This window comes from Alligator mississippiensis, chromosome 5 (genome assembly GCF_030867095.1).
Source record: "Alligator mississippiensis isolate rAllMis1 chromosome 5, rAllMis1, whole genome shotgun sequence".
In the NCBI taxonomy this organism is placed as follows: domain Eukaryota; kingdom Metazoa; phylum Chordata; order Crocodylia; family Alligatoridae; genus Alligator; species Alligator mississippiensis.
In genome coordinates, this window is record NC_081828.1 from 34474494 (window position 1) to 34501177 (window position 26684).

Genomic DNA, 26684 nt, shown 5'->3' on the forward strand with positions numbered 1-26684 from the left:
CCTGTTGACTGCGTGTGGCAGTGCCAAAAGCAGTCAGTTAAGACACTTGGCTAACGTTACCAAATAATATTATGTTTTTATATGCAAGTATTTGATTGGGTAATTGTATTGAGCACCTTGTAAATCTGATCACAACAGATTATTAAAACTGTTTCAGTATACTAAACATAAATTCGTGTGCCTGCCAGCTAGCCCCAAACTGGAGCACCCTCGTGCCCCAACCAGCCACGTCAGTGCCTACATGTGAGTTGCTGCGGAGTAAAAAAACTCTGCTGTAGGATAGTACTTGTCTTTATAAGTACTAACCTAAGGAGGAGTTAATTAGTTTACTCTGTCCTAATAGCACTGCACATGTAGATGCTGAGACATTTACTGGAGAGCTAATTAAGCAACCTTGCAGTAAGCATCTTGCATAGATGCACCCTTTCTGTTCTAAACTGTGTGCACTTTGCTGTGGTCTGGGGACCTGCTGCTTAATTTTACTCCAAAGGTGGCTGTAGGTTACTAAGTGGGTGAAATGGTTTCTGTGTGTTTTGGTTTAAATCTTGGAACATGCTTTGGGGCAATAAACCTAAAATTCAGACTAATAGTGCAAACTTGCCACAAACAAAAGCTGCTTACATGCTTTTTTTCTGCATTTAGGTCATAGAAAGGAATTATAACAATGTTTATTTAATTTGTATTAAAAATATAATGTTACATTTAACAGGGGGTTGATGGGGAATTATCCTTGTGTTGGGCTGTGGAATTGACCTCTCAGTGGAGAATCCCTTACCTTGTTTCTCTCTTTCATCTTTCAGCAAATCCTTCCCATTGTTTAATCGATGTGTTCCACAAAGCCCTGAATGCTATTCACAGTTTGCATCTGTCTTAATAAATGTAATCAATGGAGTGGACATTTTTCATCACATTCTTAGTGGAATAATGGCAGGAAGAGATATTATAATAGGACTGAGTGTCCTTGCACTAGGTAACAATATGAAAAATAGGTTTATTTCAATATATTAAATTAAAAAATATTAAAATATCACATTTCAAAGCATTGTGGAGTAGCAACTTCATTTAAAAAAATAAATAAAAAAAAGATTTTATATTTGCTGCACAGACAAGTTTTCTTTGTTAAAGGAAGAGAATTGCTGTTTGCCTTTGTAAAGCATTTAGGGTACGTTCCCATGAGTGGAAATGTGGAGTTCTCAGGGGACAAATAGCAGCGGCACATATATTTGTGCCACTGCTATTTGTCCTGAGGTGCAACCCTGTACGCGCACTGTGGCAGATTGCCCCGGCTGGGATAGAAGAGGCCCCAGCAGCTTTACTTAGGGTCCTGAGCCTCCAGGTGCAGCAGCAGGGGCAATCTGGCTACTTGGTGCCTGGCTGGCAGGCAGAGCATGGCTCTGGCTAGCCTGGCTTCCTTTCTGGCAGCACACGCTGCTGCTGCGTGTACCATACCACTTGTTGCTGCAGTTTCTTTTTGTGTTTGTTTTTTTTTTTTTTACACCAGGATCTCCTGGTGTCAAAAACACCAGACTGCTAATTAGTAGTGCAGTGAACATGTGCACCACATGTTGTTTGCAGTGCTGCAGAAGGGTTTGTGGCACTGCAAACCACACATGCACGCTTATGGGGATGCGCCCTTAGCGTACTGGTTAAATATATTTCTCAAGAACTGTGCGGACATGTGTCTCATTCTGCATCATTTACTTATTTTTATCTGGTTCTATTAGAAACTATTGATAAAATTGTCATAAAAGCAAAATGTATCCTAGCTTGAGGCATGTTGTTAAAGGGATGGAAGTGGGGAGAGAATGATGCAATTCCATAGCATTCAAATCCTGGAAACTATAGTAAGTCCTAGTTAATTCACCACTCAAAATGGAATGCATAGTGGATTATCCAGTGGTGACCAATTATCAGAAGCTAATAATCGGGGGCAGAAAGAGAGATAAGAGGCTAATGAGGAATGTGAATAATGGCAAATTAAATCATAGAGATAAATTAACTCATAACCAAATGTAATTAGTTTATTGTTGTTTGATTAATGCAGTAGAATTTTTTTATAATCTCAGGATTCCAAAGTTTACAAAATTTAAATAGTAAGCTAATATGAATAAGTATAGATCATTTGAAATTTTAAAAAATCAGTTTGCTGATAAGTTAGCATGAACGTCTTATTTTTTATTTTCAGCTTTCTCTCTGATAATGGTTTTAACCTTCAAATTCATCACTACACTTTTGGTCCATATTTTCATTACGCTGGTTGTGTTTGGATTGTTATGTAAGTATAGTTGACTTAATTTTTTTTCCTGCAGTCCAGTGAAACTATATAGACAGAGGGAGAAGGAAAGAGAAGAGAAAAACCCATAAAACCTCTGCTTTCTCAGGCATCTTTAGTAAGTTAAAATAAGCCAAGATCCTGCAGTCTGACCCACGATGGAACCTTGGCCTCCATATGGGTGCAAAGATCTGGTAATGTAGATCCAGCTATAGAATAACAATGTTGGGTCATTGTGTGATTTTAAAGAAATCGTTTCTAGACATTTGGATATGGGCAATGCTAATGTTTCCAGAAAATTAAGTGTAACATTTTGTACTTTTATCAGGAAAAAGTATAAAGAATGAGTCAAAGTTAGGTTTATCTCTTTCAACAAGTTTCGTAACTTCAAAAAGTTGCACTTTCAAAAAGCAACAAGACAAACTTCATAATTGTTGAATTCAGAATAGCAAACTAGCATGTCATTTTTTACATTGTAAACCTAAAGTTCTCCATTCTATGCCATTCTACTATGTTCTTCATTTTAACCTGAATTCAAGAGGGGAAGGGCAACAGAACCATAAGATGTGCTGTGTAGGCACTGTCTGACTTGCCTTTAATGTTAACATTTAGCTTCTTGTGAAGTATTACCTGCATCTTTATGCACCTGTACTTGTTCTAGTTGTTTCAGGTGTTCTCTGGTGGTTGTACTATGATTATACTAACAGCTCCAGCATAGAACTGGAAACTGAAAAGGAAAATGTGAAGTTTTTACTTGGATTTGCTATTTTATCTACAGTGATTACGGTAAGAAACTTTACAGAATAACCATTAGAGAGCATGGAATCTCAGATGTTGGAATGAGGTTATGTGTGTGTCAGCCGTATTGCGAAGTGCCATGTTTGCTCCATTTCCAAAACCAGATGTAGCATGATTGCTGTAGTGAAGCCCTACACACGGCCCAGTAAGCTCTGCCTTTCATCTCTGCTCTTCTCAGCAGAGTTTATGGGCAGGTAATCGGACAGCATAAGCACATGTTATAGTTACAACCGTGTAAGGGCACATGTTTTATTCAAACTTGAAATTGGATCCTGGAGGAGTTTCTTTGAGACTGTAGGAGTAATACCACCTTGAGGTGAGAGTTTTATCTTTTCTTGGGTTACAGTCTGGTGCATTCTGCCTTCTTCTGCAGCCAAATTAATCAGCTTACACTTATTAAGCCTTTCCTTATTTTTATGGTAAAATTCATCTGCATTATGGAAGGTCAGTGCAAGGTCCTCCACAACATCTAAACTCATGCTAGGGCCATTTGATGAGCATACTACAGCACTGGTGCAGGAGAATGAACAGGACCTAGATCAATACAAATGTGAATTAGTGGACTAAAAAACCCCTGCAAGAAATGCAAAGGAACCGTAGGGGAAAGGAAGGATACTTGCTGCAGCCACAGGGTGTCCTGGCCTCAAGTTGTGACTGACTAACACCAAACTCCTGTTTTCAACACAGGGCCAAACTACTATGACTACGTTGTTGAAGGAAACTTTTCACCTTTTATTTATTTATTTGATTTTATATGCTGCCTTTCCCAGCAAGGGCTCAGAGCTGCTTAACGTAAGAGAACAGAATAACTTCTAAAACAGGAAAGCAACAAGAACAAAACTTAAAAGGAACTAGAATATTGATATAAAACAAAGGGCCCCCCCTCCCCCCAACCAATGTCTCATTGTAGCTTTGTGTGCTAACCACCTGCCTAAATAGGAAGGTCTTCCAATACTTGTGAAAGATGTCCAGACTTGGACTCTGGCAGGCCTCAGAGCTTCAGAGCCAAAGAACAACAGCTGAGAATGACCTCCCACAGGTTTTTGCCAAGTGGACCCAGTACACTGATAGTACTTGCTAGGAGGTTGATTTTGGCTGAACTTGGAATTCACTGTGGGGCATAAAGCAGTTGGGAACCAATGCAGACTTTAGAGCACTGGAATTATATACTTCTGGCAACCCAAGCACATCAGAAGGTAGGCCGCCACTTTCTGTACCAGCTGCAGCTTCCGGATGATTTTCAAGGGCAGTCTTGCATGGAGCACATTACAGTAGCCTAGCATCAAGGTTACACAGGCATCGATGGTGGTGACCAGATCTGAATCTGAAAGAAAAGGTCACATACTTCTGACCAGCTGGAGCTGGTGAAGGGTGCTTCTACCCACTGCTGCCAACTGGAAAACCAAGTGCAGCACACAATCCAAGAGTACTCAAGGCTACAAACCTGAGTGATGAGGGGAGGCTGCCCCATCAATGACAGGTGTCTTAATTCCCCCTCCTTCCCCCCCCCCCCCCCCAAGTCGAGCAGTCTGCCCACAACCATGTCTTGTCTGGATTCAGCTTCAAGTGACTCGCCCACATTGAGTCCCCAGCTGCAGCTAGGCACTGGGAAAGGATTGAGACTGTAGGGCCAAGGTCAGAACAGGAGATGAAGACCTGGGTGTCAGTTTGTACTTCACACCAAATCTCCACTGTCTTGCCCAGTGGCCTCTTATACCCACTATGTCATTGTCCACTGTGTGTTCACCAATAGCTTGTTGCATGGGAATTTAGTCACAATTCTATTAATATTGGGCCTGTAAAACAAAATGCAATTCATACAATACACATGTTTGTATGTTCTCTTTACAATACAAACACTGGGCTCTGAACCTTTCCTTTGGAAATAAAATAATAGGAAAAGTTTTGTTTGGATGCAAATTTAATCCAGTACAATCCATTGTCATTTGTAATGCTCTGGAAGCATCCACTGCTCCAGGTTGCTTTTCTTAATGGAGCATCTGGTTTCTTTATTGTGCAAGCTAGAAAAGTAGTGAAGCAGCTGCCACTGTCTGTGTTTATTGTTTTATAGTTTCCAATGTGCTCTGTGCCTGTTTAGATGTTGTTTACAGTTCCTTGTTAAAGATCAAGGGCATAGGAAGTTTATTGAAAGTAAGTTATTTCTTCAAACAAAGAGCAATTTTCTGTGCGTGTATCTGCATGCATATAACTGACAAATCAATTTCCAATGCTTCAGTGCTTCCCAGCATAAGGCCTGATTCTGCTTCCACTGAAAACAACAGCAAAATTCGCAGCTAGCCGAATCAGAAGTGAGATTTAAAGCCAATTCAGGGCTTAAAAATCCATTCAGATTTCCTGGTGTCTTTAAAAAAACATTTTAATGCACACTTCTTTTTGGAAAAACGTTCTCCTGCAGTGCCTCCTCGGAATCTGTAACACCCCATACCCGTCTCCCAAAATTGAAGAACTTGTAATAATTTAAAGAAAAAATAAATAGAGAACTGTTTTTCCTTGCTTTCTACAGGTTGTTCTACTTGTCCTCATATTTGTACTAAGAAAGAGGATTCAGCTGACTATACAGCTCTTCCAGGTTGCAAGTAAAATAATTACCAAGATCCCTTTTCTGCTGTTCCAGCCATTTTGGACCTTTCTGATTCTCATTTTCTTCTGGGTATTCTGGGTTGCTGTGCTACTTAGCTTAGGAACTGCAGGTAAGCAGCTGTGTTTTCAGTAGTCCTGGATGTATACTAGGCAGGGTTTTTTAAACTTTTCAGGATCTATTGGTGTTAGTATTTAAAATGTGCTATATCTTGTATTATAGCAGCACTGCAGTAATGTTTTCCCTTTACTGAATCTGTGTCCTAGATGTCTCCTACTGCAAAATTAACTGTTGTTTTGCAGGGCAGATAGAGTAAAAAATGTTACAAAGGAGAGAAATGTTAATACTTTTTCACAGAGACTTCACTTTTTTCTTTCTGGATTTGGCTGAAATCGGAATAATGTTTTAGATTATTGAAACAAAATGCATGCTTGCTGTCTGTAAATGAAGAGTATAAGAGAAAGGAAGAGAGTTTAGGTTTAGAGCACTTGTTATGAAACAGGTGATTTCCATTATGGGAACACCAGGAAAGTAGGCCCCATTGTGCCCCGGCCCCCCCTTCCCTCCACACAAACGCATGCACAGTGTAGAAGGAGTTAAATTGCTTTGGAGAACATTGCTGTGAGAATTTCTGAAATGGTATCTGGCAGGGGACTCGGTACCTAGGTATCTCCTAAACTGTACTCATCAGTGTCATGCAGGTGCATGACATACCTCTGCTGTACAGGGGCATTATCTACAGCAGAAAACATTTACTTTCAGGGAACCTTTGAGCCCCTCTCCCTGTCCTGCTCTCTAGTTGTGCACATGCTCACTCTCTCATATACAATTAATGTAAAGAAGTAAAAATGATGGATGTGGGAATGAATTAAGAGAGGGCGAGTAAAACTGAATATATAAACCAAGAGGGAAATGAGAGTGAGACATGGAGCTCATAGATCTTAAGCTTAGGCAGTTGTTGCACTTACCAGAAGACATTGCTCATGAAGTATTCATAGATGAAGACTTAAAAGCAGAGGGTGTGGTATGGGAATTAAGATGAAATAAAAAAAAAATACCTCTCCTCCAACTACAAGCAAACCACATCAATACAATTTTCATTTCTAAATCTCAGCCAAATATGTCCCAGACCGGTAGAGACTAAAAAGACATCCTCATCATATGGGGGTATAAGTAAAACAAGATGGTGGTCTCAGTAGAAAACAGCGGAGAAGTGTGCATTAGAAGTATATATTGCTCTTGCTATACATGCTTGGTAAAGGAGCCAGCAACAGGGAGTTCCCTTCTCCCTTCACTCCCTCATAAGGTCTGAGATGCCATTGATGTGGCAGTGGGGAATCCTGAACTGTTATTGTTTGTAATGTACTTATTCTGAGGATAAAAGGCTTTGCATTCCTATGCTATAGAGCCAGCAAGTTCCAGGAGCATAGCATGGCATTTAATAAGAGCAACACAAAAATATTCACAGTTGACTATGTAGCCAATTTATTCAATGTGTATATAGCTTCCATTTCCAGGCAAATAAAGAATGAATATATTTTGGCTGAACAAGACTAGGCAAGTGTCTAGAGCATTTCTTTTATTTTAAAAAGAAAAGAAGAAGAAAAGTATCACTGCAAATGTATTGGCTCTGGCTTAGATAGTAATGAAGGCAAAAAATAAATAGTGGATATACAACCTGAGGATACAGGGAGAAATGTTTACATGACATACAAAGATGAACTACAAAGGGGAAAACAAACAGTTAAACCAAGAGATGGAGATTAAGTCTGCCAGAGGCACAGATGCAATAAACCACCTGCAGAGATGTTGATATTTTGGAGGGATGACACTGTGGTGCTACATTATGAGACTCTAGTTATTTTGGCTGATATAACACAAACAGTTCGATCTTACTGGGCAATTGTGTCCTGTTCCAGGCTTTACAATGAAGTTAAAGAACATACTATGTAGATAAGAATGTGTTATGATAAAAAGTCATAAAGGGATGAACGTGGAAGCATTACTTGAAGCAATGCATTATGAGATTCTCACCTCCAGAACCACCTAAAACTGGGAAGGCTTCCCAATAGGAGGCTACCATATTGGAGGACAGGTTGGCCTCCTCTGAAATGTCAAGAAAGGAGACCAGCATAAATGAAAATATCTAACCTCCCAAGGAGAAATCTCATAAAAATAGCCATATAGGTTGCTGGTAGATGTTATGATTGATTGTCATTTTAAAAAAAAGTGTATTTTAAATTCCTAGGATCTGCTAGTTATTGTTTTGTGGGGTGGAATTGATGGAGGATGAGAGAGTAGAAACACATTATGCTTTCTCACAGAGACCTTGTTTTTGGTTGCATGTATTAAGGGAAAAAAGATGACATGACTCATTTGGGCTATGAGGGTGCAGTTGCTGTTTGCATAACGGAAGAACAGAACACCAACATACTTGGCTGTGACTTATGAATATCTCATAACTCTCAAACTCCTTGTTGTATGAACTTTAGAGCTTTTTAGAGCCCCTCATTTGTTTTGGCATTGCTAAGACACTAATCACTTTTTTTTTTTTAAGCATTGGCCATTGACATTTTCCACATTTAGATTTAATAAAATAAAATTTCATCCAATCATCTTTATTGTTACTAGTGTCCCTGTGAAAATTCTTTTGCATATTGAGCATTTCCTAACATTCAACTCTGCATAAATATTTAAGAATTCTTTGGCATTTCTTGTAGCATTTATGGCCACTAATGTTTCAAAACTAACACACAGATTCATGTTACCTAATTTTACTACAGTTACTGTAATCTTTGCAGTACCTGAAGGATAGATCCAAATGCAAATCCAGTAAAGTTGTTCAGCAATACTTACATAAGGAGCAATTCTTCTTACCCTTGAAAAGAGTAGTTACCTCTCTGTCTTTTCTTCATAGCCTATTTCCAAGCTGCTGTTGGATGAAGGGAACTTGCATACTGACTAACAGAAGTCCCAATAGCTTCTTGGAAGATATCACAAATCAGTACAGACTGGTCCCAATTCTGAAAGATGTGCCACTAATTCCTCACTAGCAGAATGCTGTGTTTGGAACTAATAAGTAGGGACCACTGTAATTTGGTCTTCAAGGGATTTCAGAGGAAAGCCTGAAATTTAATTTTTCCCTTTAAAGCCCCCCAAAACTGCAATCTGGCCAGAAATGGCCTGAAACTTCTGGGGGAGGGAAGGCAAGGAAAAAAGTTTTTAAAAAATTTACCTGAAGCATGGAGAAGAAAGGCAGAAGAGCCTCAGAAACATTGTGGAAGCCCCAGTTGTTTCCAAGGACAGCCTAGTACAGGCTGAGCCCCTGCTGGGGCTCAGCCAGTCAGGTTGTTCAATTCCCCACTTTGGCAGGGAGTTTAAAAGCCCTGTCCAGAATGGAGCAGGTAAGCACCCCTTGCATTAGGGGCTGCGGGCATAAGCAACAGCCTGTGTGCCATGGTTCAGTAGTAATCCCCATGGCAGGTTCCCTCAGCCAAAGGCGTGGGAGAGCTGGCTCTGAAAAATGCATGAAATTGGCTCTGGCAAGCCTGCAAGGGAGCCTGCTTTTCTCCCAATCAGAGCTTGAATTACAGTGGTCCCTATTAATAGGACACCTGTGGTCATGACCTGAAGAAAAAATGAAGTAGTAGGATAAGAGAAGTAGGCTGAAAAAGTATCTATGATGTCCATAAAGCAAAGCAAGTCTGTTCCAGGAAGGCCAATATTTGGTAAGCAGGAGGGATTAATGAAAAGGTAAAGTGGGCTGAAAATTTGGCTTCTAAATCGAGCAACTTTGGAGAGGCAGGTGTTTCTGAAATTCCTCACCACCTAGGGAGGGGGTGAAAAGAAGGGGAGAAAAAAAGACCTTTCATAAACCTGCTGGGTGGGCTCCCCATCAAAAGTTGGGATGAGAGCATCCCTTTTCTATCTTTCTAAACCAGTGGCTTTTAACCTGTGGTCCATGGGCACCTGGGTGTCTGCAGACTCTATCTAAGGGGTCCATGAAAGATGATTATGATCAATGAAAACTATGTGAATACTGACACTTACAATTTAAAGGGGTCTGTGCCACCATTAAAAAATTTTAGAGGTCCTCAGATGAAAAAAGCTTGGAAACCCTGCTCTAAACTATTGATTTTGAGTGGAAGAGCAGTTTCCTGACCACTCGCCAAAACAGGTTTGCTTAGGATATGTTCATTTTCCTCCTAGAACTATGGAGTTACAACCACTGGCCTCAGGGGTCAGGGAAAGCAGAAGAGAAGGTGATTCTCGTGTTTTGCTAGAGACTTTACAGAGGAGCCAAAGAAGGTTAATTATGGCTGAAAGAGTAAAGTTCTGTTATGTGAATATGGAAACAAATCCCAAAGAGATGCTTTTGCTTTTGCACAATTTTTCCTCTCTGAAAACACTTTGTCTTCTGTTAGCCATTTCTCTAAGCATTTTTTTTCTGTCTTGTGGAGTAAATGTCAAGCAGTGGGTGTATATTGTAAAGTCCCTTACACAGCAGAAAACTCATGGTTAAAGAAGTCTGATATTTTTGTCACTCTTAACATAGATGAGAAGGCCAGTGTGTCTTTATAGACACTTTCGAAAGTAAGGTGTCTTACAGAAGGCCATATAATCTCACTGCATAGTAGTAATGTCATGTTTTATGATAACCTTAGTCATGAAGGAATCGGATGTGTCAGTTTTAGCACAGGCAAGAACATCAGTCAGTGGACATCAAGTCAGTGTAGTCTGAGGATGTAGAATTTAACACCGTTTTTATTAAGATCTAGTACAGGGCTGTTAGCATAGTTGCCAATAGTTGTAAGTCTCAAGCCTTTAGCCACTTACACATTCTCACTGTAAAACCAGAATAAGTATTCATTTTATAAGTGACTACACACACATTAATGTAGGTACAAAATAATTGGTGTTTCATTTTTCCAAATCACAAATCACTTTTTAATTAGGCTTTGTTATTCTTCTCTTCACATCATTACATTATAGTACATAAAAGTCAGACAATGGCTGTTAATGATTCTGATAAAAGCAAAGTAGGCTGTTGCCACAAAAGCTTATGCTTCTCTGAATGAGTTAGTCTTTAAGGTGCCATCCTGCCCTGCCTTTAGCCTGACTTCAGCCTAACACAGCTACCTTTCTCTAAATTTTAAATCAGAAAGCAGTAGTAACAGCTCCTATCCACTAGATGCCCTCAAAGAGGTTTGAGAAACAGTATTTTTAATTGTTCAGATGCTTTCATCTTTCCTTACTGCTTGAACCTGTTACATTTGTCAGAGATGTTGTATTAAAAGATTGTTGTGGAAATTTTGCAATACTTTTGCACTAGTGGCACAGAGCAAAGAATTGGTCATTCTAGTTCCCAGTCCTGTGTTCTTGCTATTAAACAACTCTTCCACTGATCATTTTAAGCGCTGTCTAGCCAGTCTGATGCTCAGCAACAGCTAGGTTCTGCCACCCTTACCCAAATTGCCCCAAATCCAACAAAGCACTTAAGTGATTAGCTGGATCAGGTCTATTGAATAGTTCCTCACTGTGCAAGTCATCTATTCATATGAATTATGTAGTAAACTGCTATTCCTCATAACTAAGGGTGTCAGAATATGGCTCAAAAGGAATTACGATTGGCAGAAATACAGCATTGTGCTATGCTGTACTTAATCTATTGCCTCTTATAAACTATTAAAACTAGATTTCTTTTTTAATCATGTACATCAGTCCAGCTGATTTGAGGACATGCCTGGGGGACTGACTGGCTTGCTATACTAGTGCTCTCAAAAAAGGCAAAAGGGGCAATATCACTTTAAATTACATTTCTTATTAGTTGCTTTCTTTACCTTCTAGATTCTACTTGAAACCATTAACATTACTGTAAATGGGGAATATACAAGAACAAAAGACTTTGTGCAGTTCACAATTAGGAATGTATATATCACTTAAATAATTACCAGTTTAAACTCCTCTAATTATATTGATTAAACAGTTAACTGATAAGACGTACTGCACACATGGGGCAGGTCCTCCCCCTCCCCCATTCTCTGCAGACATTCCCTCCAAGTGGAACCGGGCACCGCCCTGCCCCTTCTCTGTCCTGGTGCGGCAGCAGCATTTCCATGCACCTTCTCTTGCTGCAGCCTGGGTGGGGACTGGCCCCATGTATGCATTTTGTGTCCTGTCCCTGCTGCTCTACATGCATGTGCGGGGAGCCTGCCCTGGACTGCTCCAGTCTGGCTGCTGGCTATGCTGTGCTGCTGCCCACAGCTATACTGTGGAGGGCTGGCTCTGATCTGCTGGGACTGGCTACAGCAGGGTGGGAGGGGCAGGCAGAGCAGGAGGCAATGGCAAGCCCCACAGCCCATGGGAAGCCATGGACCCAGCCTGCTGACCAGCTGCAGCAACATGGTGGGGGAAGGAGGAGACAGAGCTGCAGGCTGCAGTGGACAGGCAGGGCTTCTTTTAGACTGCTCGCTCCTTCAGTGGGTACTAGTCCCCTTTCCCCTATTCTTCCTTCCCTCCATCCTGCCATCCACTTGTGCGCGGTGAGGAGGTGGAGGGGGTGCCTTCCTGGGGCACTATGCTGCTTTCCTTCCCCTCATGACTGCATCTGACACTAAATGGTAACTGTAATGTATTACTGGTATAAATATACTTACTGTTTAACCTTTTACCACCCTATTGACAGTACTTTTTTTTCTTTAAGTCAGTTCCATTGTTTCACTTGCTGCATTGGTATGTTTCTAATACATGGGAGAGAGGAGAGAGAGTGAGAAACATTTTTAAATATAAAGAAACGTGAACGTGTAGTCCACAAAAATTGCAGGAAATTGAGAGTCAGGTGTATAATAAAGAAGACCAGTGATTCTCAACCAGGGTGCTGAAGCATCTGAGTCACCTTGAGATGTTTTCAGGGATGATGTGAAGTGCCATGCAATGTTAGTATTGTTAGGTGTACGGACATGATTCACAAGATAAACCAAGAGATTTCAAATAGATTTCACTTTCACATAGTGTTAAAAATATTATAACCTGTCTTGGTCTTTCTGAATAAAAGAATTGCTCTACTATTTTTCTGTAGTCATAAAAGGAGTGAAAACTAAGATCTAGCACTTTCTGAGGACTGCCTTGAGCCTAATGAGAGGGGTGCCCCCAGACTAAGGAGGCTGAGAACCACTGCAATAGTCAGTAGACTAGATTTGAACTTCAGAGCATTCTGGTTAGGGGCTCTTTCCTCTCTCTAAGTCCATGTGACTTTTGGAATTGTGTGGCCAGATGAAATCATATTCCTGCATTTGAGTTCATAGGTTCATAGATTGGAAGGGGCTAGAAGGGACCTCACAAGATTATTGGGTCCAGCAGGAAAGACAACTGGGGTCAGGTGACCCCAGCAAGCTGACCGTCCAGTCTCCTCTTGAAGATTTCCAGGGCTGGTGATTGCACCACGTCTGGAAGGAGTTCATTCCAGTCTGGACACCCTAACTGAAGATGTTTTTCCTTGTGTTAAACCTGAAACAGTCTTCCAGTACTTTGTGGCCATCACTCCTGGTTTTCCCCAAAGGTGCCCTGGGGAACAGTTGTTTGCTGAGCCCTTGCTGTATTCCCCTGATATAGGGGTAAGCAGCTACCAAGTCCCCTCTCGGTCTTCTCTTTTTTTAGGCTAAAGAGACCCAAGTCCCTCAGCCTTTCCTCATATGGCTTGCCTTGCAAGTCTCTGATCATATGGGTGGCTCTTCTCTGGACTCTCTCAAGCTTTTTCACATCCTTGTTGAAGTGCAGTGTCCAGAACTAGATGCAGTACTCCAGCTGTGGTCTTGCCAATGAAGGAGCTATTTTATGTTGAGAGTCTTGTGGACAATGCCTTCCCTTTTTCTATTTATCACTTCATAACCAGCAGCAGTTTGAACCCCTGTGTTGACTAGCAGCTGTCCCGGAGGGGGAAAAAAGGTTTGAGGTAGATGCACTCAAGCCTTCCTTTGCTGCTTTGTCCCAGCCCAGGACTTGAAGCTAAATTTCCAGGAGCCTTCGATCCAATGTCTTCTGAGCTACTTCCTATTTAAGCCCCCATTCTTTGGCCTTACTACAATTCCTTCCTTGGACTTACCTTTCACTCTCAGAGTCACTGCCTGCAACATAGACCAGTTCCAATTTGTCACATCTCTCCTTTGCTGTTTCTATCCCAGAGCTCCTCTCAGTTACACAGATACTTTCTACTGCCAGGCCTTCATTTGTCCTGCATTGGAGGTTGATCCTAACCCTTGATTATCTCAGTCACAGTGTCCTGGTTTCCCTGCTAACTCCAGTTAACTGTGTCTTTGTTTTGTGGGATGTGCAAACCCCATCACAGTCCTTTTTAAAACTTTGTCTCTAATTTGGTGTCTGAATTTGAGTCCTCTCAAATGTCAGCTATCACAAGTGCTGCTGGTCCTAATGCCAGTATATGATAGGAGGAAGTTTTTGCTCCTCTAAAATTAATAGTGGTTACTTGACACTCTACAAAATAAATAAATATAGAATCCCATGTTGATTCTATAGAATTCAGGCTCTGCAATGTCTTAGCAGAATACTTTGTATTTTCTACTCTTTTCAAAACCAGACTGCTTTTTGTATGGTCTGAGCTGTTGGCAGAGTTCAGCACAGTTCTCTAAATCTCTGAAAGCTGGTTACTTGACCACTTGGATCTTCTATTTTGCCAAGAAGTTTCCCCACCAAAGTGAGGTTTATAAAATATTAGGCTATCCGCTGCTGAAATTTTAGGATTCTAATTTGGAGCGATATACATATATTGTGACTGAGTGTCCAATTAATTTTGCATCAGATGTATCTGCAAATCTCTTGAGAATGCTAAAAAGATGAAAATGCATGTGACAACAGCAGGCAATTGTTTGCAGCCATGAAAGAGAAAGAATAGTGAAATTGGCTAGTTAATGTACACCTGTTCTCAATGTTTCCTTGTGCTGTTTGCAGTTCTATAATATTTATAGCATCTGTGCATTTTGTAGCTCTGGGGCACCTGATCCTTTTTTCAGCTGTGATGCACCTGATTTCTATGCTGCCATGCCAATAGTTTATCCCCCCCACCTTCAGAAGCTAACTCCTTCAGAGCAGTAGAAAGCTTATAGCCCATTTCTGCAAGGGACTTGAGCACACTGAAGTCAGTGGAACTACTCAGATATTTTTAATTAGACACCTTATTAAATTTTGGCCTATAAGATCAAGACAAACCTAAGTAAAAGTTGCAATGCTAGAAGGCCAGGAGAGATGAGAAACTCTAGGAGACTGGAGGTAACACACAAATATTGGCACCAGATGTAACCATGCAGATAGGCATGGAGTTCACATGTGTTCTGAAAAAGCTTATAAGGGCCTAAAATATTGAGTCATGTTGATTGCTACTTTATCAGGATCATGTTCTACTGTACTGCAGAACCAGAAGTGATCTTGTTGTAGTGTAAGGCATGTTTTCATAAGTTTATGTCTGGCAGAAGGATAGAATGCTATGTATAATGTACAAGATTGGAGTGCTGTAAGAGATTTTCATGAAATAGAGGTGTAACCTGTAGTACAGTGGGGAGTAAAACTGTCAGAGGATGGCAGTGCTGCAGCTAAACCAGGAGTAAAAATCAAGTCCTAAGACAGGGCTGCACAACTTAGGGCCCATGGGCTGCCTGCCCATATAGACTTCAGGATGCTGTCTGGGGTCCACTCGTCCCATTGCTCCATCTGTTGCTGTTGCCCAGGTCCCCCTCCCTCCTCTGGCTTCCACTTCCTGACCCTAGCCCTGGGAGTGGGGTAGGACAGTCCACAACGCTCAGGAAGCCCCCATGCATCACAGGGGCACTGGCATGGAGCAGTTAAGTAGGCAAGGAGGTGGTAGCAGGGGGCTTAGATAGTGTTTGGTCTCCAACCACTCTGTAGCTGGATAGACAGCCCTGTCAAAAGGTCCTTGACAGTCCCTCTACACTCACCTACCTTAATTGTGAACTCTAACCCTGCCCTGCCCTGCCCCCTCCATGGAAAAAGGAAAGCTACAAAAACTATTCAATTAAAAGGAAGCACAGAAACTTAAGAGGACAATGCCAAAAGCTTTCCTGACTGCAATATGAAGCACTTAAAAGTGGACAGTATTTTCTGACTAACAAGAATGGGGAAATCAGTTCTGAATTTAGCGCTCATTAATCAGTGGTTGTTTTTTCCTGAGAATGGAATTGCTAAACTGAGGAAAATATGTTTCCGTGCTCCTAGGCATCCCAGCCACTTAAAACTTCCTGCAACTTCAGGCATCAGCAAAAAAACCCAACAGCTACCCCATTCGAGTATACATCATGAGTTTGCAAGTCCCAAAATATAGCTCAATGCATTGTATTGCAGAGCTCTTTGGCTGGGAAGTATGTAAGGGTGTAGTGTGGGGCTACAGAGTCAGAGGAACTATTCAAAGCCCTGCTGCAAGCATGGTCAACATCTTGGAATCATAGGATCATACAGTTAGAAGGGTCATTTAGACCAGCTTCTATACCAATGCAGGATGTGGATTTCTAAGCCTATCCAACCTATTTTTAAAAACATCCAGTGTTGTAGGATTTTACCTCCAAAGGTTGGAGACACTTCACACAAGAGTTGTTCAAATTAGATTTGCAGCAGAGTAATAAATTTGAGAAAAATATACATGTTGGTCAGACTCTGCCAAGTATAGAAGTTAAACAATGAGGCATTTAGGCCCTTCCTAACTCCTTATTATCAACATATTATTGTTAACACACATGCAGCAGTGTCAAAAATCAGTGAATTACCCATCTGTTGTTATGTGACTGGAAGAACAATCTTCTGCAGGTGAATTAGAACCCTATTCTGAGGCTGTGTGCAGATTCCTTAGCCTGTGTGACCAGGTACATTGGCGTGACCAGGAAAGGTTGTTGGTTTTTTGGCCTGTCTCAGTAGGATATTTGACCCTTCAAAGGTTGTTTTGTGACATCTTTTATCAGAGCAACTGTGTAGCTGGGAGAGATGTTGAGCAAGCTTTCAGGCACAAAGCACTTTTCTTCAGACCTGAAGAAAGATATTTTCAGTCATAAAGCTTGTCCAGTATCTCTTCCAGCTATACATTTGTCCAATAAAAGATACCACAAAAAAGCCTTTGCTAATACTTTTGACCATAATGGGTACAACAACACTCCAATCCAACTATAACAATGGTGTTCAACCTTTGGTCCACCAGCCAGATCTGGCCCATGGAGCCAGGCCATCCATCCTATGGGCCTCCCAATGGTCCAGAAATTTGGGAGCAGGGGAACGCAAATTAATGCTGCCACCACTCCCCTGCTCCCAAATTTCTGGAGGCCCTTGAGCCAGATGACATGGACCTGTGTGCTACATTGTGCTGGCATGCAATCAGGCCAACATAAGGGGCCAGGCCAGATCCAAGCATGTGGGACCAAAAGGTTGAGTACCACTGAACTATGGAATTACCAGTGTATGAGCAGAAAGCAGTAGCTGGCTGTGTTAGTTGGAAGTCAGGCAAAAGACCCCCCTGTCGTTATCATACACACCTATCATACATACTCACCTGTACAGCTGAAAAATAATATAAAGCATGATAGTATCATCTGACTCGTGTTTTCAAAGTAACCACAGGCAGAAAAAGGCACCAGTTGAACACAATACAAACCATTAAGGAAAAGCACTTTTGACCTTTGACTTCTCTACATGGAAAGGTAATAGAACAACTCCCCTTACTTAGTAAATAAAATGATCAATGCCATCCACACACTGGCATGGCTGGTATTCAGCCAGCAGAGGGCATGGTATACATGCACATAAACGCAGTCAATCAAGTGAAGGCAATGTTCTTATTGTTAGTTATTATATCATATGGTACTGACTTGTGAGTGTAAGTGTGGAATTACAGTTTGATACAGACGTTTCTTAATCTGGCCCCTGACATCCTGTTATCCGGCTCTGCATGCACAGGATGGTGCTGGGCCTGATCCTGGCATGCAGAGCTGAAGGATGGTCCACGCCCCAGAGCCCAATCTGGGCATGAGGGACCAGGCAGAGGCAGTGCAGAGCCCCAGGAACTGATCCTGGTGGGGAGATGGGGGGCCACACACCAGGAGGGCCCCAATCCTAGTTCACAGGGTCTATTCCTGTCCCAAAACTGGCCCTGCACCCCTCTGGCCTGCAAGGCCCGAAGGTTGAGTACCACTACGTTATGACAATTACTTGCATGTCAGAAATGTTCAAAAGCAGGGGTTGTACCTCAGGAGAGCATGCTTAGCTTTGCTACCAAATAACAAAACATCTCTTCAGAAGAAAATAGAGGCTGAGAAGACCTTCATTTATCATATCCACTGTACCATTTGCTCATTTGCCCCTGATAAGGTTATAATTGAAGGGAGAACATGTTTAGCTAGCTTTGTGTCATGGAATCGCAGAGCAGTCGATATCTGCTGCAAGAATGAAAGGATGTGAGAAATATTCTGAGTTCAGAACAAGAGAAAACTGTACAGCGCATCTGGTAAAATGTACTTTGGTGTGTGGAGAAGTGTTCTGCTTGAAGAGTCTCATAAAAAGAAAAATAACTGTTGTGGGTCCGTACTCTGAGGGAGAAGGACAGGTAGGGAAAAAACAATTGAAGCACGAGAGGTGAATTTTCTACTTTGTAAAGTAACTTGAATTTCCACAGGTCTAAAAATTATTAGAAAATACTGGAAATAGTGATAGTTGAGTGAGCATCCTTACAGCTGTGCACAGTACTCATTTTCCAAAGTCAGCACTGACCTAACCTGCTTAAAATAGGTCATGCCTAATTGTATTGCTTACCTATTTAGATAAAACTAAATTCCTTGCAGAAAATGAAACAGCTTTAGGATGCATCTCTGCTATCTCTTTAACAAGGATTGCCCTAAGCAGCAATGACCCATGTATGGTAGAACTTGATAGCTGGGACCAGCTGCACCATATTACGGGATGTGACTTGATCAAGGGAACTTTCAGAATAAGATCTACCTGAACTGGGAAAAAATGCTTATTTTATGGTATCTGATCAGTCCCTCCTGGGGTTCTTTTTTTTCCCCCTCTCTCATGATTCAAAAATAGCTTGCATTCTAATAATTTAAAAAGGATGAGTTATTCGCAATACTAATCCTGCAGGGGTGAAAAACACCATTATCTTCATTTATTTGTCTCCAGAGTTAAACCTAAAATGTATGATAACCAAAAACAGTAAACATGTTCTCATAACATGTTTTGGAGACTTTCAAAGTACATTAAAATAATGTCATAATTACGTGGGGAAAATGACTCTTATGCTAGCTTACACATGTGTAAATTGAGGCACAGAAGTTTGAATTTGTCCAAAATTAGTGGTAGTGCCAGGAATAAAACTGATGATATGCTAGAAGTTAATGCTAAGAAATATCATTTACAGCGAATTACACATAACTCCAGTCTTGTGTGAACACGTCCTCAAAGTTGAGCAAGCGGAAAAGAGAGAGAATTCCAGATGTAATTACCCTCCATCCAGAATGTGCTGTCTCCAACCCTGCTCCTTTCCAAGGCTATCTCATGCTCTGGCATTGTAAATAGGAGTGCCTAACCTGATCAAAAGAGTTGGGCTAGCATAGTGTGTGGGGGAAGACTTGTCAGTCATGCATTTTGACTTGTGGCATAGGCTTTTGTGTAAAGCTACACTTCGTATAAAAATATGCATGCCATATTGTTACCAACAGAATGAAGCAAAAAAATGCTAACATAATTAGATATGAATGTGTCTAAGTGTTGCTTAAGAAAGCAAATGATGCTAACAACCTTAACTTCTACAGATGTTAAAAAGGCAATATAATTCACTTTTGGATTGCATTTTATATTTATACCTGTATTAGATGTTTTACAAACTAACTGGTGGTATACTTTATTGTGTTTTGTTTGTGTGTGTGTGTGTGTGTGTGTGTGTGTGTGAGAGAGCGAGCGAGCAGCGGGCAATTATTATGGCAGAGGGCCACTTACACAGTTTTGGCAAGCTGTTGAGGGCCATGTGGGTAGCCCCGCCCCACCCCTTGACAGGTGCCCTGACCCTTGGTCACCCTCTTGGGATCAATGTCCCAGGGCTAGCAACAGTGGGGCCCAAAGCAGGGCACAGGCTGGCAGGGGTCTGTGGAGCCGGGTTAGGCTGCACCAGCAGGGAGAGGGGGGAGCTGGCCCAGCTCCATAGAGCCCCACTGGCTGGGACCCTGCGCTTCTGCCACCCTGCTCTGGGCCCCGCCAGCACTGGCCCTGGGACACCAGTGTGGGCCCTGTGCTCCTGCTGGCTCCCACACTGGCTCACTCCCAGTGCCCTGCAGCCCCGCGGTACAGGTGGGGGGCAGTATGCAGCCCCAACACCCTGCTCCCGAGCAGGGAAAGAGCTGGTGCAGAGCATGGGGAAAAGTGGCCCTTCGCCTGCCCCATGGCTGGTGTGCCCTGCTACAGCCACTCACAGCCCACATGGGGCTGTCCTGAGCAGGCACAGGCAGCCCCATGCAGACTGCGAGTGGCTACAGCACAGGGTGGGCGAGGGCCCACTTTTCCACCCCCTGCGCTCAGCACCAGCTTGTAACCCACCCCAGCTGCCAGCCTGCGCCCCACGCCAGCTCCAGGCTCACCTGTTGGGGCTGCACATGGCAGCAGAAGCTGCAGCCCCCTACTTGCTGCACCGGGCAGTATTTGCTGCTGCTGCGTGTCCGGAGCTCATGCACTGGGACAGTGGTGGCAAACACTGCTTGGCATGGCAAGCGCGGGGGCCACAGCTGCTGCCACTGTGTGTAGCCCCAATGGGCAAGCTCAGAGCCAGCACAGAGCCAAGGCTGGCAGCGGGGGCAGGTTACAAGCTGCTGCTGAGCACGGGCGGGGAAAAAAGTGGCCCCTCGCCTGCCCTGTGCCCTGTGCTCCACGCTGCTGCTGCTCGCAGCCCACATGGGATTGCCTGTGCCTGCTCAGGACAGCCCCGCGTGGGCTGCGAGCAGCTGCAGCAGGGAGCACCGGCCAAGGGGCACAGGGTTGGGCCGCTTTTCTCCTGAGCTCAGCTTTTCCCCCGGGTCCTCCTCTGCCCTCACCCCCCGCCCCCCCCCCCCCCGACCTGAGTTTCTGGCTGGGGCAGCCATGTGGTCCCAGGCCAGAAGTCCCTGCTGAGGCTTCTGGCTGGGAAGGCAGGGCCGGGTGGGCCCTGCTGTTGTGGGAGTCTGCTGGGGCTTCCCCTGGGTCCTACTGCCCTTGGTTCTTGTCATTTTTGACAGGAACCAAGGGCAGATAAATATTAATTTTCTAAATTGTTTAGGGGCCCTGTGGACTGGATAAAATGGCCTTGTGGGGTGGATCCAGCCCACAGGCCATATTTTGCCACCCCTGGTATATGTGTATATCCATCCTTGATTTTTTCCAACCATCTTTATTTTCATTTCTTTCAGTGTTATATTGCTGTCACTTAAGAGAAAATCTGTTTTATTTTTAAATGCTTGTGTAACCGACCTTAGCTTTATTTCAAGTTTTGGTAACGAAGTAATTGTATTTCTCAGATGTTACTTTTAAAACAAAATCATCACTTAGGCTTAGCTGGGTTTACAGACTTTACTGGCATTTTTACCCTAAGGGAAACCTTAAAGGTGAGACATTTGGGGCCAGGTCCCATTTACCCTTTATATGTCTGCATGGTGCATACACTGCCACTTAACTGCAGTTTTTAGCACCTAGTCAGTGTTTGGGATTCTGTCTTAGTCCCACTTCAGAGAAACAGAGCTGGCTTGCACATGGAGGAGGTAGAAGACCCTTCTATCTTATAGCCCAGTGGTTAGAGGCACTGACCCATAGAAGAACATTCAGGTTCTTCACCCAGCAGGGACTTGAACCTACATTGCCCGCTTCTCAGTAAAGTGCTATGCCCCATCTCCAGCTAGGCACTGTCCAGGTTTCCATTTGAAGCTAGCCCACTAGCATGCCAAGAAGAGGGGTCAGGAGGACATGTAGCACCCAGAGGGTTTGTGGCTGAGTGAAATAGATACTGCCCTGGGAGGGAGTGGCCTTTGAGGTCTGGCTGCTATGGGAAATATTGAATCCTAAATTGTGTGTAGAAACTGCATTTATGTGGTTATGTACCCACCAGTTAGGGGCATGAAGTGATATTTTTCTCGAACTTCAATCTGTGCTTTAGTAAAAATTGACTGAATTAAACAGCAGCAGGATTCTAGTTGATAAGTTTAGTGAAGAAGAGTGACTAGAAGCTAGAAGGGAGCTCTCTTGACTTCTTGTTTGCTGAGCTGTGTTTCATATTGTGATGTCTTTGACTTCTCAGGGAGTGTGCAAATCATTTCAGGAGGACAAGTTGAATATAAAGTACTGTCTGCCATTCGTTTCATGTGGTGGTACCATTTAATTGGTCTCATCTGGACTAGTGAATTCATCCTGGCTTGTCAGCAAATGACTATTTCTGGGGCAGTGGTTACTTGCTACTTCAATCGGTATGTGCAAAATTTACCTCCTTAATAATATGAAGTTGTGGGGGGTTAGTTGTTATTTATAGCCTGTTTCTAGGGAAATAAAATAAAATGCCTTGGATTTATATTTCTGATGGTATCTGCAGGGCTAAATTATCCTATGGGGATGGGACAATAAAATCAAACAGTTTGTTGCAAGGTCTTGTTTAAGATCTTGTGATGAATGTAGTGTTAGTATGGGTCACTATATTAGGTCCTATAGTGACTGGGTCCAGATAAGCTCTGATGCCAGCTGCCAGCATAACTCAGCTGACTACAGTGGGGCTGCACCTGTTAACATCCAGGCTGAATTTGGCCTTTTCCCACTAAACTTCATAGCCCCAGAATAACTTGTATATTCGCAAACAGTGTGATCTGATTCCTGCCAAGATTTTTCATAAATTAAAATTTGTTGTACCAAATATTGACAACTTTCTGGAGAAATATTTTTGAAATTGAAATTTTGAAATCAACACAAAATTTGAAAATTGGGGCTTTGTGTTGCCAAAACACTCTTACTTAAACCTGAATTGTAAAAATCTTATTTATCTCTTACTATTTATGCAACTTTCCATTTCGTGCTTTACTCTTCTTGAATAGTGACACTTCACTGGTTTCATACAGTAACACAGTGCTCTTTTTATTTCACTTCTAATGTTGCAGGTGAGTGTATAGCTCTCCAAATAAACCATTCTTTCACTGAAACTTCAAAAAACTGCGCCCTCAAAACATTTGCAATCCTTGTAGATCTTTTTGCTCCATTGCTGCATTTCCTCTTCTCCGGTCGCCTACTTCTCTACACCCCTCCAGCCCTGGGTAGTTATGCAATTTTATGTTCTATGGAAAATTATGAAATTTTGAGAAAAAAATTAATTCAGAGTGGAGTGGAAAAATATCTCTGAATTTTTCTTCACAGTGGCTGCCCGTTAGGAGTCCTAGGGATGCGCAGCTCAGGAAGCTGGCTAGGCAAACTGCTAGGGAACTTGAGAGCCTGGCTGGAGAGCTGCTGAGGATCATAGGAGCTTGTCCCACAAGCTGTCCGAGTGCTGGAGACCTCATGGGGCTGGGTGGCTAAGAAGCCAGGAACCTAGGACCTGAGGCTTCCAGGACTTCCAGGCTCACAGCTTCTAGCAGCCCATCTGTCAACATTCAAAATAAGCATGTTTCCACCATTTTGATTTCCAGGAATCAGCATTTTCTGACAGAAAATCATTCCATCAAAAGATTTCCAGCAGCTCTGCATCCCTTCTTCCCCACAACTAGCCTTGCCTTTGTCTACAAGGGTAATTTTTTTGTGGAAAAAAAAAATCTTGCTTGTTGCTGACTAGCTCCACTCCATTGCTTGTAGCAAGTTCAGGAGCTTTAGAGCGGATAGGCTGTTGGCTGCTACCTCTGTTTAACCTCTTTGTTTTCTGACCCTCCTCAGAGTAAGCCTGTAATCTTTCCTGTTTAAAATGGTGCCAGAAGCACATCTGTGCTAGGGCTCTGTTGCTGACAGCTTTGGAGTAAACTGGTCTTAGCAACAGAAGGAAAGCTTTTGAAAACATGCCTAGTGTTAGCAGAACCTAAAGCAGTCACTTAGGAAGATTTTAAGAAAGGATTTGAATGGCAATAGTCTTATGTTACTATGTCACCCAGCACACCAGGGCCTGAGAAGAAAAGCTCACACTTCACAAATGGCCACATTCTTTTGATTGTGGTACTGTCAGCCCAGATACCTAGCCTTTCTACAGATGCTTATAGTTTAGTGCCTATTTGCTCCTAAGGACACAGTGGGCGCATCCGGATGTGCGTGGACATTTGGTTCCCTGGGGACAACTAGCAGTGGCACACCTTGCGCTGCAGCTACTTCTTCTTGGGGAATGCCTGGTGCTTAGCAAGGTAACCCAGGGGCAGTAAGGGAGGCTGGGGCCAGCACTGTGCTGGCCCTAGCAGCCTTACCTGGAGTCCTGGAGGCTTCCTGGGGCTGCAGCTACAGTGATCCTGCTGGACAGAGTCTGGCCAGCAGCCGCAGCACGGCTCCAGTGGCCCAGCTCTGCTTTTCAGCAGCACACACTGCCTGTGCGTGCACTGCTCCAGGTTTTTTTTTCCCACATTTTTTTTTTTTGTTCTGTTTTTTGACCCCTGGATATCCCTGGGGCAAAAAAACTTCAGAAAAAAACAATGCAGTGCATGCATAGGCAATGCATCCTTACCGCACTGCATGTGGCGCTGCAGATGTGTTTGCAGTGCCACATATTGCATGAGTGCTCTCATCTGGACACACCCAGTGTTGCATCCCATTCTGTAAAAGAAAGTATCCTGTTCTTGTGTTTCTTAAACTTAAGCAATGGAGAGTTGCACCCAGAGGTCCAAGCTCTGAGGATCTGGGGAACTGCTCCGGAACAGTTTGCTTCAGGAAGTATGGAAGAAAAAATATCTTCACTTGTTCCAGAGGTGTCTGCCCCTGTACAATCTTTGTATGACACCTCTGCTTCAGCTCACCATTATTTATTATTTTGGAATACTATTTGTTTTGTCCCACGCTGCATAGAACAAGAACCCAGATACCAGGCTATTCTAAGCTGCATTGTGAATCAGGAAAAGATCCTATTACTACTATCCACCCACTTGTCCCATGCCCACCTGAGCTTTGGGCTGCCTAGCTGTCAGGCATGGCAGCCCCTGAGCTGCTGTACATAGTGTTGGCAAACATGAGAGCTCAGCTCTGTTCTGGAGGTCCCAAAGGCATAGACATCCCTTGCTTCCTGTACCCAGGGCAAGGAAGATGACATTGAAGCTGATGTGGTGATTCCATCAACAAAAACTCCCTTGCGTAGGGGAATCCTCAAAAGACCAAGTCTATCAGCTTTCCCATCACGTGGAACCACCAGAGTGAAGTCTAGGACCTGACCTTTGGCATTGGCAAGGTTCCTGTTCCAAGTCCCGTTGAAATCACTCCCTTCTTTGTCCATCTGCTTTGCAGTTCTGCTTTTGCTTGCCAGCCAACATGCATGGTGTTGACAGAATAGTGCTTGGGAAGGGAAGTGTGATTTTCTGTGATGGTGATCCCTCTTCCTGCCCCTCAGTCTGTCAGCATAGATAAGCAGGTAAACCAAAGCAGTGAAGTAATGGGGATAGGAAGGTGCAGCAGCAAGAGTACTGACATCAAAAGGGAAAGGAGAGTGTGAACTATCTTGGTCCCTGCCAACAATGAAGAACTTGTTACCAAGTTCTTACATGCTTCTTTTAATGTATTTTCTAGTGCGGCCTCATAAACGCGTTACAATATCTTTGTTTGTGATGACCCACAGAGAGGCTTTCCTTCTAGTTAGTGCATAGTCACAGGAAATGGAACAGCCTTTCCATGAGGAAATCGGCTTCCCCTGTACACACAGCAGTCCATTGGGCTCTCCACTGCTTCTGTATATAAACAGAACTAAAAATGGGGAATGCAGAGTTTTTTCAGCTGGATTAGCTTTACAGGTGACATCTGTTTGACCTGAAACAATAATACTGAAACTATTCTGTTTTCTTGTACTTTAGATAAAAAAAATTCTAAAAGGCTTTATCTTTTTTAATAAAAGAAAAAGGGGTTAATTTAACAGCTGGCTACTTTTCTATGACTTGGAAAAAAAGGTCTTGGTCTCCTCAAAGGTCTGGAATAGCCTGCCATCGGAGGTGGTTCAAGCACCTACATTGAACACCTTCAAGAGAAATTTGGATGTTTATCTTGCTGGGATCCTATGACCCCAGCTGACTTCCTGCCCCTCGGGTAGGGGGCTGGACTCGATGATCTTCTGAGGTCCCTCCAGCCCTAATGTCTATGAAATCTATGAAAGCTTGTTGTTCAAGTAGTTCGTTTTGTATAAGGATTTATTTTCATCTTGAAATATTGAGAGGTTATGTGCATACCTGCCTGTTCCTTCTGATGAGACTTTGTCCCTTAAAGAAAGAGGCCTGAGGTTTTGAAGTTTCTGAAAATTTTCTACTTAAGACCAAATACTGCCAGCGCTCACATGTTGAGTAACTTCAGTCACACAAGTAGTCCCATGCTATTCTTTTGACTAAAGTTATTCATATGGCTAAGCATAAACCTTAGTCCTAGAAAACATCCTGGCAGGGACTCAAAATTAAAACGCATATCAATGTTTGCAGGATTAGGGTTTTAGAACTTAATTCTAGAGGTGCTTAGCACCTATCGCTTCTGTTAACATTCGTTGGAATTGGAAGTACTCAGTACTTTTCAGGATCAGGCACTTAAGGTTGGGTCTTATTCAGAACTTGGTACTGGGCACATAAGCAGCACTTTTTTGTCCACCCTGCTTAAGTTCCTTTCCTGAAAAATCCTTAACATGTCAGTCTTTGTAATGCACCTTCATTTGAGCCTTAAGAGTAGGTTACAAGGAGTGGTAAGAACCCAGACATCCGTTACATAAACGGTTTCTCAGGGACTTGAGTAGTGTAGAATAGGATCACACTTAGAAACTTAGATGTCAATGTGGGGATCTAGCCATCAGTCACTAAGGTCACACCT

General features: G+C 42.8%; 1 protein-coding gene across 5 annotated transcripts in view; it reads left to right on the plus strand.

Moving 5' to 3' along the window:
- Positions 1 to 26684, plus strand: part of SLC44A3 (solute carrier family 44 member 3) — a 90830-nt gene that overhangs the window by 37994 nt on the left and 26152 nt on the right. For all 5 annotated transcript variants that reach the window (XM_059728069.1, XM_014599729.3, XM_019479065.2 and 2 more), the window contains 5 exons: positions 801 to 970; positions 2186 to 2275; positions 2934 to 3058; positions 5595 to 5781; positions 21988 to 22153. In XM_059728069.1, coding sequence (XP_059584052.1) covers positions 801 to 970; positions 2186 to 2275; positions 2934 to 3058; positions 5595 to 5781; positions 21988 to 22153 — 738 coding nt within the window. The remainder of the gene's footprint in view (positions 1 to 800; positions 971 to 2185; positions 2276 to 2933; positions 3059 to 5594; positions 5782 to 21987; positions 22154 to 26684) is intronic.